The 13,699-nt window shown below is 40.7% G+C and overlaps 2 protein-coding genes and 1 pseudogene across 2 annotated transcripts; 2 read left to right on the forward strand and 1 right to left on the reverse strand.

Annotated features, from left to right (window-relative positions):
• Positions 1-2,985: 2,985 nt before the first annotated feature.
• Positions 2,986-4,538, reverse strand: LOC120288880 (60S ribosomal protein L37-3-like; the record flags this gene model as incomplete). Its single annotated transcript, XM_039303105.1, has 3 exons — positions 2,986-3,244; positions 3,363-3,464; positions 4,409-4,538. Coding segments are annotated over 3 exons (279 nt in total), but the record flags the coding sequence as incomplete, so codon positions are not given.
• A 524-nt stretch (positions 4,539-5,062) lies between these two features.
• On the forward strand, positions 5,063-10,171 carry LOC120288861 (annotated as a pseudogene).
• Positions 10,172-12,237: 2,066 nt separating this feature from the next.
• On the forward strand, positions 12,238-13,341 carry LOC104423106. Its single transcript, XM_010035571.3, has one exon. It carries the CDS (start codon positions 12,494-12,496, stop codon positions 13,160-13,162), a length of 669 nt encoding a protein of 222 aa, XP_010033873.2. The 5' UTR covers positions 12,238-12,493; the 3' UTR covers positions 13,163-13,341.
• Positions 13,342-13,699: the final 358 nt, after the last annotated feature.

A 13,699-nucleotide genomic window follows, 5' to 3' on the forward strand; every position in this document is an offset into this window, starting at 1 on the left:
AATTTATGTTTTGCGAAATAGAGGGGATCGAAATGTGGGACAAAAGAGATGGACAGTTGATGCACTCACGGGAAAAACGGCGGCGTTTGCATGTCGAAGATTCCATCACGTTGAATGTCGTTAAAGCCTTGTCTGGAAGAGGAAAAGGTTGGGGCAGGGATGGACCACGTCCACGTGGAGGAACGTACTTCGTTCTCTGACAAGACAACCCGTACGATTTGGATCCCAGTGCGCCGAATTAAACCATTCTTCTATCACGTGGAAAGATATTTTTTTCTTGTCGACATTTCATCAAAGTCGGCAGCTTATTTTGAGAGGGAAAAAAAATGGAATTTTCACTAAAAAACAACAATTTTTTCACCTTTTCTCTGAAAAATTTTGGATATCGAAAACAACACTATTTTAAGTTTAAAAAGTTACGAAAATTTTAAATGATCTCGAACGTTCAACATTGAGATAAAGAAATCATATTTTTAAACATTGCTAAAGAAAGGAAATTTTTTTAAAAACAAAATATGAATCATACCAACACTCTAACAAGCATCCTAGTCAAATGATCTACATTTCACGAAATTGTCAATTAAGATTTATTGCACAAAAATAAACATAAGTACAAGTCATCTCACCCGTGTTTTTATGTATATGTTTAATAAGAAACATATTTTTATGATTAAATGATAGTTTCGTACCAATTGGAAGGAAGACGAATGTAAGAACTTTACTCAAGTGAGATAAAAAGAACTTGTAATGCCCTAATTTAGAGGCAAAATATACATTTATAATACGAAACTTCATATATTGTAGTGTATATTTACTATTTGATCTAGAAAACATCATATTTATTAGAAGGCAATGAGTTATGGCGATGTTTCTATTATGCGATGTACATAAATTAGAGCTAAATGAAAGACAAATAATAGCACATTTGGTCTTCACGCAAAGAACGAGGGGTTTAGGGCTCATCTCATATGTCCGATTCTGGTATCTGTCTATCTTATTTTATTGACGCAATTAAAAGATTAGGATTTGTCCCAACCTGTCTTTTATTCCATGATCGATAGCAACTCAACTTACGGCACTTTTTCCATTGACCGAAAGAAATATATTAGGACTAAGTGATGGGCATCTTATCATATTCTAGCATTATTTTGGTACACGGTATTAGCTGGAGAACATATTCTATGGATTACATGTGACCGAACACACTCAAAACGTGACTTTCTATAGATTGAAGCCCTGGTCCCATCTCAACTACGATTTTAGAAAAGTGGATTCAAGCATTAACGACGGTCGTACTCAAATTTGTTGTGATGGGTAATATTCTTTGGGTGCTTTTCAATTTTTTGCTGCATTCTCATTTTCAAGTCGTTTTCAAGTGTTAGAGAAGACCAAGTTATCTGTTTGCTAGCAACCCAACAGTGTAACATGATTGGACCTTTATGAAGATTATCTAAAAGATCTTAAACATATTGTACAACAGCCAATACATTTTAATTTGATCAATATAGTCATAAACCTTTTGATAATTTGTTAATTTTGCCGAAAATCACATTGTTACGAATTCTTTTAAAATGTTTTGGATTCTTCTATATTTCATTTCTTTTCTTTTCGTTTTCATATATCTTTCGTTGGTCGCTAAGTCTTGGCAATGGATATGATGCCCTCATCAATCATAGGGTGATCGGTGAGGGCAACCCTCACCCCCAGTTGCTCAACGCAACCCTCGCCAAGCCTCACCTATGGGTGACCAATGGAGGGAAATAAGGGGAAAAAAAAAAGAAAAAAGGGAAAAAATTTTGAAACTGTTGAAGTCATTGATGATTTCCGATAAAATTGACAAATAATTAAAAATTTTAAAATTAAATTGGTCAAATTAACAAGTTTAGGACTGCATTTGCAACTAGAGCATCTTGAATTTTTATTTTTTTTGGTCGAAGAATAATTTTTTGTTGGACCACTATAATTTATTTGTCTTCAAACTCTATGCATAAGTTTAGCTGTTATGCTAGTGTCGTACAGGGTGGGATCAAATGTATTCAACACATAAGAACTTGCGGTTGGGTTGTGCTCACGAAGTTTTCCAGTGTCGTTATCCTCGAATTGCCCTCTGGACTTAAATGGATATCTTTCAATTCGTCTCCATGATTATCGACCAAAAAAAAAAAAAAAAAAACTCGTCTCCATGATCAAGTCTCTTAAAAGGTCGATCAGACATGTGCTCTCGGGCCCACGATGGTGGGCCTTAAGAACTCTATCATAGTTCAAGACGGTGATGACCAAGCAAATTCGTGCTCGGAAACATGAATGGACCAAGCTATGGTCCCGTCGACAGAGAATGGGGAACAATGCTGAAGTAGCACTCGCGCAAATCAATTATATCTCAAGGCAACCGTGGTCAAGCCTATGTTTCTGCGACGAGTTTCTAGTACAGGATATGCAACCGGAGAAAAAAAAAATCATAAACCCTACACATCTTTTGAGTAATGGACAATTTGATAAACGCTAGCCTCTTATCGAACACAAGTAAAACCGCCATTAAAAACGATATTGCATAAGCCACCTGGGTAAGAAGAAGCTAAGAGATCAAGGTCATCGATTATCTCTCAATGCATCTTTCTTTCATTACACGACACAACCTTGTTATCACCCTCCTAGCAAAACCTAATACCCTCCAAGTGCAACATGCGGTGCACCGTAACAAGGGGCACCACCAAGCACTGGATCGGGTTGGTGGTTGTGAATTTTAATGGCCCTTACCTAAACCCTAAAACTATATCTTCCAAAATAATACATATTTACTAGTGACAATCCGAACCAAAGGGCATTCGCCAATACCGCATGTCATCTGTTGAATGAGAGACGGCCCACTTACCGATTTCAATGTCACAATTCTTGCAAAAAACCAAACATTGGGTTAAACTGTCACACTAGTATTTTGATTTCGATATCCTATTCATTTGCACAGGAAGATGAATATGATAATAAGAACCTAACTGAAGAAACATTAAATTGAGTTCTAGAAAAACAGTAGGCTTAATCTCTGCTCATTCAAAATTGTAAACAATGCCACAGTAGATGAAACAAAAACAAAGCAAATTAAAGGGGCAACTATATAAGCCAAAAAGTTTCCTGCGCCCAGATATGAATGACTAAATCCTTCAAAATAACATGATTTTGCCCCAAAATGATCACAATAATTAAGCAGTAGCTGCTCCTGCATGCTTCCTTGGTGCAGCTTCAGTACCTGCATCACAACCATCAGCTCCATAAATCAGCAAAAAAACCAAAAAAATTCCACCCAAGTGCAAAAAGAAACATAATCTGCAAAGACAATCAAATATCGTAAGAGTGAAGCCAATTACCTTCTCTGAAACCACTCTTGAACCTGCGAGGAACATTGCGGAGATACCTCATCCTACCAGTTCCTGTGGTCTTCCTTCGGATTGCCTTCACACTCCAGTTATCTAAAAATAGCGATTAAACACAACTCAAGGTGAGAAAAGAAGATTTGCACGTACCATATGCTATTGCAAGGAAGTAAACAATAAGTAACCTCATCACAAGCTCACAACTTGTATGGTGGAAAGAGAAAGCGAGAGCAGGGTCTTAAAGCAAACAACAGAACCTAACCTAGGTCGAAGAATTTGTACATGATGATTTTTATATTCATAATTTCCTTCTCAGAGAACCATTTTCAGAGCACAATCTCTCTTTTATTTGTGCAAAACCCAGCTGAAAGTCAATTCCTTTTGTTCTTCTCCCACCCCAGGAATGGGAGAATACATCAAGGTGAAGCAAGATTTCTACATATGGAAGTCAGAGATGAGAATAGAACTACAATGAAGCAACACAATAGCGTAACACACTCTCAGTTGAGACAGTTCTTGACTACCACAGTGCATACAAAAAGTTCTGAGATAATCCATTCGCCGTAAAGGAAACCAATAATTTCATACTTATTCTCTCTTTGCACTGATGTTTTACTGATTTTTCGATCACTTTAACTTTTCATACAACTATGATTATGACAAGGTCTCTACTCATACACACCTACAAACTCTCGACCGTAAATTCAACTTACACAGCTCCACCCACCAAATGTTCCTTCGACCTTGCAAGCAAACTACAATAAGCCTATACGCACGAAGAACCAGATAATTCGCGCAACGAATCAACTCAATCGCCGGACTGATTCTCTCCTCGGTACCTCACATTTGAATCTCCCTCCTCCCTCCTCGTCTCCCCATACATCGATAAGCAACTAATCAAGACCAGATACAGCTCGTGCTCTACGCATACTAATGAAGCTCCACATGACGAAAGGAAAAATGCAAACACCGATCGCAAGCGCGCGCCGCCATTTGCTCCGATCAAATTCTAAAGAGACGGGAATACGACGGGTACATACACTTCCTCTTGCGGGCGGAGGGGAAGCCGCAGGCACCGCAGCGGCTCTTCTGGAGGTGGAAGCTGCGCCGCCCACACCTCACGCACAGCGTGTGCGTCTTGTTCCTTCGCTTACCGAAGCTCCCGTTCCCTTACCCTGCAAAGACAAAGCATCCGCAGCGTTCGCTTTCTCAGTGATTCGCCATTAGCCGAGACAGATCTCACTCCATGCTCAAGCTAGAGAGAGAGAGAGCTCACCATGGCGCCGACGAGGAGGAGGACGAAGGAGAAACCCTAATCTGTCTGGCGAAGAGCGGCGGGCGAAGGAGGTTTATATCTCCTCGAGCGAAAGTGGAGAGGTCTTTAGGTTTGCATCGATCGCCGAGCTGGGCCATGGGAGCGGGAGAGATTGAGCAGAAATGGGCCTGAAAATGGGCCGCGAGTAAGCCCATTCGTGTTTTGGGCTCGAGTCTAGCCCATTTAAAGCTTGATGGGCCCGCTCTCGCTCTGGCGGGAAGAGACGACGTCTCTTTAAAAAATCTTTAAAAAAGAAAAGAAAGACCTCCAAAGCGCGCGATTCTGTCACCGTCGCGGGGATATCGGGCTCGCGCCGTCGCCGCCGAGGATCGATGAGTTCGCCGGCGGCGGAGCTGAGCAGCCGGCGGAGGCGGAGGAGATGCGAAAGAAGGGAGGAGGAGATGGGAGGTTTCCGGCATTCCCGTACGAGCCTTACTCGATTCAGGTCGATTTCATGAGCGCTCTCTACTCTTCCCCTCGAGCGGGGCGGCATCTCCATGCTCGAGAGCCCCACAGGTCTCTCTCTCAATCTCTCTCTCTCTCTCTCTCTCTAGGCCTCCTCATTCTGCGATCTTCAACTTCGAGCGTGCGTTACTCGCGGTTTGTTCGTGCGAGCCGCTCGGATTGGAACTGGCGCGATGTTTTCCTCGTCTCGGTCGATGTTTGATTGCGAGCGACGGCGTGATTCGTTGTTTGGGCGAGGAATTCAGGCGTGAGCTGAGGTTGTTGTGATGATCTTTGATTTTGCGATTGCGGATAGACCTCGCGATGAGCTGATTGTTTTGTGAAATGTTGTTTCACTTACCTCTTACCCCTTTCATCGATTAGGAAAGGAATGCTGATTCTTCACCTTTCTAGTGTAGTTGGCCTGGACGCGTTTGCAATGTTCACATGTTTCCTGTGTACGAGATGTAATATCTGAAAGCCCTGTCAAGATCTTATTTTTACGTTCTTTTATTAACTTTTTTCTTTCATCTGTTTAAAATTAATCTGCAGCTAGTTTAGTTAGGTTAGACGGCGGCACTTATGTTCTTTTGATGGGTGTGTTCAGGAATTTACTTGCCTATGTCTGTGAGGTAGTGATACTTAAGAGTCTAATACTATCTTCTCTAACTTCATTTTCTGCTAACAGTTTTGGGTTGCTGATAAGAATTTTTTTGGTGCTCATAGGAACTGGTAAAACCTTAAGCATCATTTGTAGTGCATTGCAGTGGCTAGTCGATCAGAAAGAGAAGCAGAAGTCCAAAGTTAAAGTCGGATCTGATAAAAATGGAGCAGAGTCTGTGTCCAATCCTGGTTCAGACGATGAACCTGACTGGATGAGAAATTTTGTCCACAGTACGGAAAACCAAGGAGAGGATAAGAAGAAAGAGAAATTTGGAGTAGGATTCGGCAAAAAAGGTGAAAGACGGAAGGGAGAAAGTAACAGAGACTTACTTTCCAGAGATGGTAAGAGAGGGAATGGTGAATGCTCTGGAGAGTTTATCTCTGAGAGTGCTGAGAAGGAAAGATTTCAGACCATGAAAAGGTGTGAGAAAATGCAAAGTGGGAAAGGTGCAGTGGAATCAAATGATGACGAGTTTTTGTTGGAGGAATATGAGAGTGAAGAGGAAGAGAGCATTAGTGGTGTAGATCAAAGAGAAAGGTTGGTGGGGTTTCTGTTAGTTCCTCAAGTGATGAGGATGAAGCAGCAAAAGGTTCTGATGAGGAGGAGGAAGAGGGTCTTAAGATTTACTTTTGTAGTCGGACGCATTCTCAACTCTCACAGTTTGTAAAAGAGCTTAGAAAGACTGCTTTTGCAGATGAGATAAACGCTGTGTGCTTAGGCTCCAGGAAGAACTTCTGCATCAATGAAGGTACTTAGCATGATAATATATAGAATAGACCATTTTGTGCTTCATACCGTATGCTTATCTGATGGAGGATCTTTCAGAGGTTCTAAAACTCGGGAACTCTACTCGTATCAATGAACGCTGCTTGGAGCTTCAAAAGAAAAAGAAAAATGATGTCTCTAAAATCAAGGTATCATTTGTCTGTACGGTTTTGTACTTTCTTTTTCTCATATTGATGTCTTTGGATCTAGCTCATCCATCAATTAGCTGCATTGCACATCTTGAGATTCTACAAGAAGGAAGAAAAAAGTCTGCATATTTCCTGCTAAGCTTTGAATCTTTTACATCATCTTTCCAAAAGCTACAGTTGTCAAAAGCCAGAATTTCTTTGACCATAGTTTCCCAAAGTTTGAGAGCCATCACTTCTGTTGTTAGTCCGTTTCTTTTCAGCTGTTATTTCAATGTAGCATAAACTATTCCAGCACGCTGAACCACGACATTGCTTGTTTTATAACATTTCAGAACTTAGGTGCAGGAAGAGTGAGGCGGACAAAGGCAGTTTCTGGATGCCCAATGGAAGTTCTCTGGGGACTTGTCCATATTATGGTGCCAGAAGCATGGTCCCTGCTGCTGATCTCGTGGTTCTCCCATATCAGTCTCTTCTATCAAAATCTTCTCGAGAGTCTCTTGGACTAAACTTGAAGAATAATGTTGTTATTATAGACGAGGCTCACAATTTGGCTGATTCACTCATCAGCATGTATGATGCAAAAGTAACCTTGTCGCAGGTGAGTAAAAAAAGAACCCTGGCTGTTACTCCGCAACTTCAAATTACTCGACATAGGTTCTTGTTGTACCTCCAGATCATGACTAAAAGTTCATTGTTTCTACATAGATTGACTGTCATCTTCTTATCAACCTTAAGGCAACAATCAACCTTGCTTTATTAGTGATAGGTTGACGAACGGCCTTGCTTATTAGTATGCATATGTGGAGATCAGCAACTTGCATATCTAAACATAGAATAGACATCTAATAGCGAAGCCAAAATAGCCTCAATGGAACTCTTTTCATGGGAAGCTTTCATAGTTTTCTTTTACCTGCATAGCAACTTAATTTACTCAGTTTATTGTCTTTTACAGCTGGAGGATGTGCATTGCCATCTAGAGATGTACCTAGAAAGATTCTTCAATCTCCTGGGACCTGGCAATCGGAGATATATCAAACACTAATGGTCATTACTCGGGCTTTCATGGGAGCTCTAAATGAGAAGAATAGAGATAATTTGGATACACCCGATAATGCGGATAATCTTCCTGCAGGAAAAATTACCATCGCTTCTTCTATGGCCATCAATGATTTCCTATTCACTCTAAATATAGACAACATAAACTTCGTTAAGTTGCAGCATTATTTGAAGGAAAGCAATATCATTCACAAGGTAAAAATTTAGTCCCTAGCTTCTTGTTTTGCTTTCTTGGTGCCTTTCTTTTTCCTTGTTCCCTAGTAGATTTTCTCATATTTTATTGATATATTATCCTAGGTCTGTGGGTATGGCAATAGAATGGCAACTCTGCAAGCAAGCTCCACCTTCAATGATAGTGCATCTTGTGGAGAGGATATGAGCACTTTATCCAATTTCCGAGCATTTGCAGATATGTTACTATCTCTTACCAATAAGAACGCTGATGGAAGGATAATTGTGTCAAGGCTAAAAAACACTCTCTGGGCGACAAGGTGGATATATCAAATTTGTGATGCTCACTGGAGAGAAGATATTCTCTGAGGTCTGCTTTGAATTGCTAGCTTTGAATGCCTGATTTTCCTGGTGAATACTTGTACAAAAAAAGATTTTCCTGGTGAATATTTAGATGCCACAAAGCTAAACTTATTACCTTTGTAGATTGCAGATCAGGCCCATGCTGTCATATTGGCTGGAGGAACTTTGCAACCTATAGAAGAAACAAGAGAACGCCTGTTTCCATGGTTATCCTCGGAGATGTTGGACTTCTTTTCTTTGCAGTCATATTGTTCCTCCAGAAAGCATTTTACCAGTTGCAGTCTCTCGTGGCCCTTCTGGTCGGGTCTTGGATTTCAGCTACAGCACAAGAAGCTCCTTGGCCACGGTAAGGATAGAATGTTTTCCATCGGTCGTTCACAATGAAATTGGTTTCATGTGCTAGTGATCTAAGTATCTCCGTCAATTAGTTGAAGGATAGGATGTACTGTTGTCATACTCCTGTTGCCTAATAAATCAGTGATTTTCGAACTTTGTCCTGAGTTAGCAAAAATATCATGGTGCTTAGGAATTTCCAGTCTCTTTGCAGTTATCTGACTGCTTTATTCCTGGAAGGTGCTCTTAGTGGCTGCTGTTAAAAACTGTGTTGATTGCTTCTAATTTTCAGATAGAGGAGCTGGGGCTATTACTCTGCAATTTGATCTCTGTAGTTCCTGAAGGAATTGTCGTATTCTTCTCTTCGTTTGAATATGAAGAAAAGGTCTATAATGCATGGAAGGTTTCTGGCATTCTCGACAGGATGCAGAAGAAAAAAGTGCGTATTTAGGAACCTAGGAAAAACACAGATGTAGAATCGGTTCTCCAAAAATACAAGGAGAGTATTAACAATTTAGCTCAGTGCAATTCAGTAGATGCAGCTCCTCAAAATGGTGCACTTTTCTTCGCCATAGTTGGTGGAAAGGTATCAGAGGGCATCAACTTCAGTGATGGGATGGGTAGATGCATTGTTATGGTTGGGTTGCCTTACCCTAACCCATCCGACATAGAATTAATGGAGAGGGTGAAACATATTGAGGGTCTAGGAGATGGCAATGCTATTTCAAATCTCAGCTTGTCCAATGATGAGCTTTACGTGGGAGATGTTCAAGCTGGATTCAACATTCTGAGAAGCTGTGGCCACAGAGGAAAAGAGTACTATGAAAATCTTTGTTTCAAAGCTATAAATCAATCAATTGGTATGTTCTAACTCCTCTTTCTTCTAAAAATTGCTCAATTGCTGAACTGCAATGATGTCTAAGCAAGCTTCATGGTCCTTTATTGTATTTCTAGATTGAAGAAGTTTTATGGACTGTATTCTTCATTAACGTCAAAGATATTATTTCAGTATTATAGATATTCAGATAATATTCATCTTCATTCCAGATTCTATTGTGCTTATCAGAAGGTCCTGTTTTATGTCTGTGACTCTATGCCAGAGACCCTATAAGATGATTCTGCTTGCATTTTCTTGTCCTCGATGAAGTTGCACTGCTTCACATTGCCCCCTTTAGCAAATTCTTTTGAAGAATCATACCAATCCCGGTTTTAGTTGGTGATGGGAAAGGCTAACCTCTTTTGTTTGCGTATACAACTCTGAGAAATTCTATCCAGAACTGACTCTACTTCTTTGTTCACCATATTTTAGGTAGAGCCATCCGACATGCAGATGACTATGCAGCAATTTTGTTGGTTGACAAACGATATGCATCGGATCCCTTGAGAAGAAGTAATCCATGCCCAACTGACAGGCTCCCAAAATGGATCAAGGACAGTCTCGTCCCAAGGACAAACAACTATGGTGAAGTTCATAGGTTGCTACATCAGTTTTTCAAGTTCAACAAGAGCAGAGGTGGTCATAAGAATAAATGACATGCTGCTGCCTACTTTTCAAATGCTGTCTTGAGTCGATTGTGTACATAGCATATACTCCGGATATCTTGTGCCTGTTGGGTTTTGGCTGCTACGACATGATTCTGCCAGTGACTTTGGCAACTCTTGGATGATGCAATGGAAAGAAGATACCAGTGGCAATGGATCTCTCACACTGATTATAGTCACAGATAATTAATTTGTTTCGTTAAATAGAGTAGAGAAGCTCTTTCTTTCTCCTCTCAAAACATGAAGCCAATGTAGTCAAGGAGCCACTGATGTAGCTGTAAGGAACTTTCCAACCCCGGTATGATTTACTACTGAGGATTGAGATTGTCTAATATATCATTAAGGCTAGCACCATGCAACTTTTGGTCGCTCTGCCTCGTTCTTCATTTGCACTTTAATTTGCGGAGAAAAATATAAACGTTCTCTTTGGCCATCTTGCAACTTCCTCCAAGAGCCATGTTATGCTAGAGATAATAGGCTGGCTCTAGTGGATGGACTTGCGGCAGCAAAGCTTGTCAGAATATGTATTTTAAGCATTTATTGCATAAACCCTACCTTACTTCGCTTCTTGTGCTTATCATCTGATGTCAGAGAGGGCAAATGTAAACGCAAAGCGTTTACTTAGCAATAGTGAACACAAATGAACGAGAAAGTGGTGTGTCCATCACTGCACGTGCATTCTCTGAAGCCTGGAAAGGAAAAGTAATGCTGTTGAGGTGAAATGACCGCAGAATAAATAAAGGCTTCGCTGTGTTCGGTTGCAGATATCAGTCAGTTCAGTGTTCTCTCTGGGTTTTCTTGCTTCCTCATTAAAGGCTAGCATTAATAGCCCATGTACTGCAATGGCCTTTTTCTTTGGCACAAGATCAAAGCCGTGCCATCTAATCCAAGAAAGCTTGATTCAAGCATGAACTTCGTCCGGCGCTGTTGGGTCATATGGGATTCACATAAAGCTATCCTAAACAACTGTAATTAATAAATTGGGTCTACGCAACCTAGGTCTGGCTATTCGACCAAAAAAAAAAATTAGGTCTGGCTAGCAAAATAATTTCACTATGAGAAAGGTTTAAGATACAAATTTGATCACTTGACATGATTGCATGCAACTTTCATGTCTAACTTCAAAGAGATGTCTCAAGATCATTGTTTACATAATTCTGCAGCCTGTCACGATGACATGCTAGCCCGAGTTAGAGAACTTTCAGCATGGCAACTGATGAGAAAGTGACCATTATGCATGACGTTAATAATGGGTTTATCCTCAAATCGACTAGGATTTGGTCCCAACTAGGGTTCATGGACCTTCATTACGATAAAGTGCAGTAATTTTCACTTTCAGTGCTGCTGCTTAGACGGCAGCAACTAAGTAATATAATGCCAATTCTTGCCACCGAGTCCCAAGAGGTTCTTGTTCTGGAATTTATCACAACCTCCTCATAATTATTTAGCCTGAAGGAGTAAGAACTTAAATTATATCCAGCAACTGAATTTTCCTACCTGATGACCATCTCATGCCTCGTGTTGTTTTGTAGATGAAAGATCATATCTATATCTTGGAAGCATTCCATTGCTCGACTTGTAACTCATTAACTTCAAGGCTGTCCCTAGGGCCAAGTAACCATATCAGCAAAAGACAGGCCTATTCAATTCTTGATGATGACCATTCAGTGAGTAGGTTTTTGGGTCCAAAAAAATGGATCCCAGCAATGAAGTGCTGGAATTCATGTATTCATTCAGTGAGTATGCGTGTATTTATTTAAGATAAAGACAATGCTTTTGTATAATTAGCTTTTACCACCTCTTGCCTTTACCTTTGCATCTTCATCAATGCCACCGAGCTTTAGACAAACCAGCGGTCAAAAACAAAAGATGTTATGATTACTGCCGGAGACCTCCCAAGCATCTTTAACATTAAATTTCTTGTATCTTTTGCTAAAATATAATACAGTGCCCATAACATTTACTAAAGCAATCTTCTGCTTGGTGGCCTGTACCACTTAGGCCTTTAAGCCTTCATAAATGCGGTACTGTGATCTCTCATCAGATTGATCAGACGGTCACCAACAATTTAAGAAGGGGCATTTTTTCTAGACACAGAGAATGAGAAAGCAAACAGACAAAATTCTCGTGTGGGGACAAAAAAGAGAGCCCAGAAAACCAAAAATCTCTTAAAGACTCCTATTGCTTCTGTCTCCAAGTAACCCCGAGAAATTTTCCTCTGTCGTCTTCTCTCATCTCTGTCCTCTCCCTGATCACCATACTCATATAAAACACTGAAAAGAACAGAAGCAAAAAGAAGAAACCGACCAGTCCGGTGTAGAAAATGTTGCTAAGAGACTCCATTGAGAAGACCAAGAAGTTCTTCAACGAGACCCTCGTAAATCTCAAGTCTTTCTTCTTCGGAGGCTACCAAAAGCTGCCCAAGCCACCCTCTTTCCACCCATTTTCTTGTGGCAGCAGCAGACAGAAAGACACCCAGATAGAAAAGTTTTATGCTGATTTCTGCAACGAGTGGGGGTGTGATCTTGACAAAGGCAGGACCAGAATTCAGAAGGATGCCAAAGTGCAGGTGAAGGATGGTGAAGATTCATGCAGTGACACAGCTACGAAGCATGTGAATCACCAGAGTCCTGTCGAGAACAAGCAACAAGAAGTGGAAGGAGATAGAGAAAAGATAGACAAGAAGAAGAAGAAGAAAGTGTTGGGTTCCAAGTCTGCGGAAACAGAGGAAACAGAGAGGTCGAATGCAGCCGGGTTAGTGCTGGCAAAGAGAATGAAAGAGCTGGAGATGATGGACGTGAGCGATGTGGATCATGTTCTGGACATAGAGGAGGCGCTGCACTATTACTCCCGTCTCAAGAGCCCTGTCTATGTGGAGATTGTCGACAAGTTCTTCACGGACATGTACTCTGATTTCTCTCCCACTCCACAACAACAACCCTCTCTTCGCACCACCAAATCCAAAAAGAGACTCGGGTCCGTCAGGTTTTAGATTGGCTCGTTATATCATGATTGGCCCTCTCCTTTCTTGTGCATAGGATTTTGATTTAGCCTTCTTCTTTTTCTTTTTGGGTTTTATCTTGTCATTTGAATGTGGGATTTGCGACCCTTGCAATTTGGTTTGTCATGTGGCACTCTTAGATCTTTACTCATTCCAAATTTGATTGCTTCAATCTGTCATCTACGCTAGAAAAGAAGTTTCTCCCTTGTGGCCTATGCGATCTTCTAGCTTTCGAGGCATCTTTGGAATTTCAGACAATCATGCTTAAAAAGTTGGTAATTTTTAAATTTGTGTTGGTAAATCTTATATAAAATAGTAAGTTTAGAAAACCCATGATGGTAGAACGTGAATTCTCCATTTACCCTAGTCACTTTTCAACGTGGTTAGTAACTTGTAATGCAAAAGGATGAACTCGGCATGAAATGGCGAGTTCGTTCTTGGACAAAAAGGTTATCAAGCCTGTTCCATGCACTTAAAGCATCCAATTCTTGAACTGCTGAGCTCACCACGAAAGCAAGTGCCGATGGC

This window comes from Eucalyptus grandis, chromosome 10 (assembly GCF_016545825.1).
Source record: "Eucalyptus grandis isolate ANBG69807.140 chromosome 10, ASM1654582v1, whole genome shotgun sequence".
Lineage (NCBI taxonomy): Eukaryota > Viridiplantae > Streptophyta > Magnoliopsida > Myrtales > Myrtaceae > Eucalyptus > Eucalyptus grandis.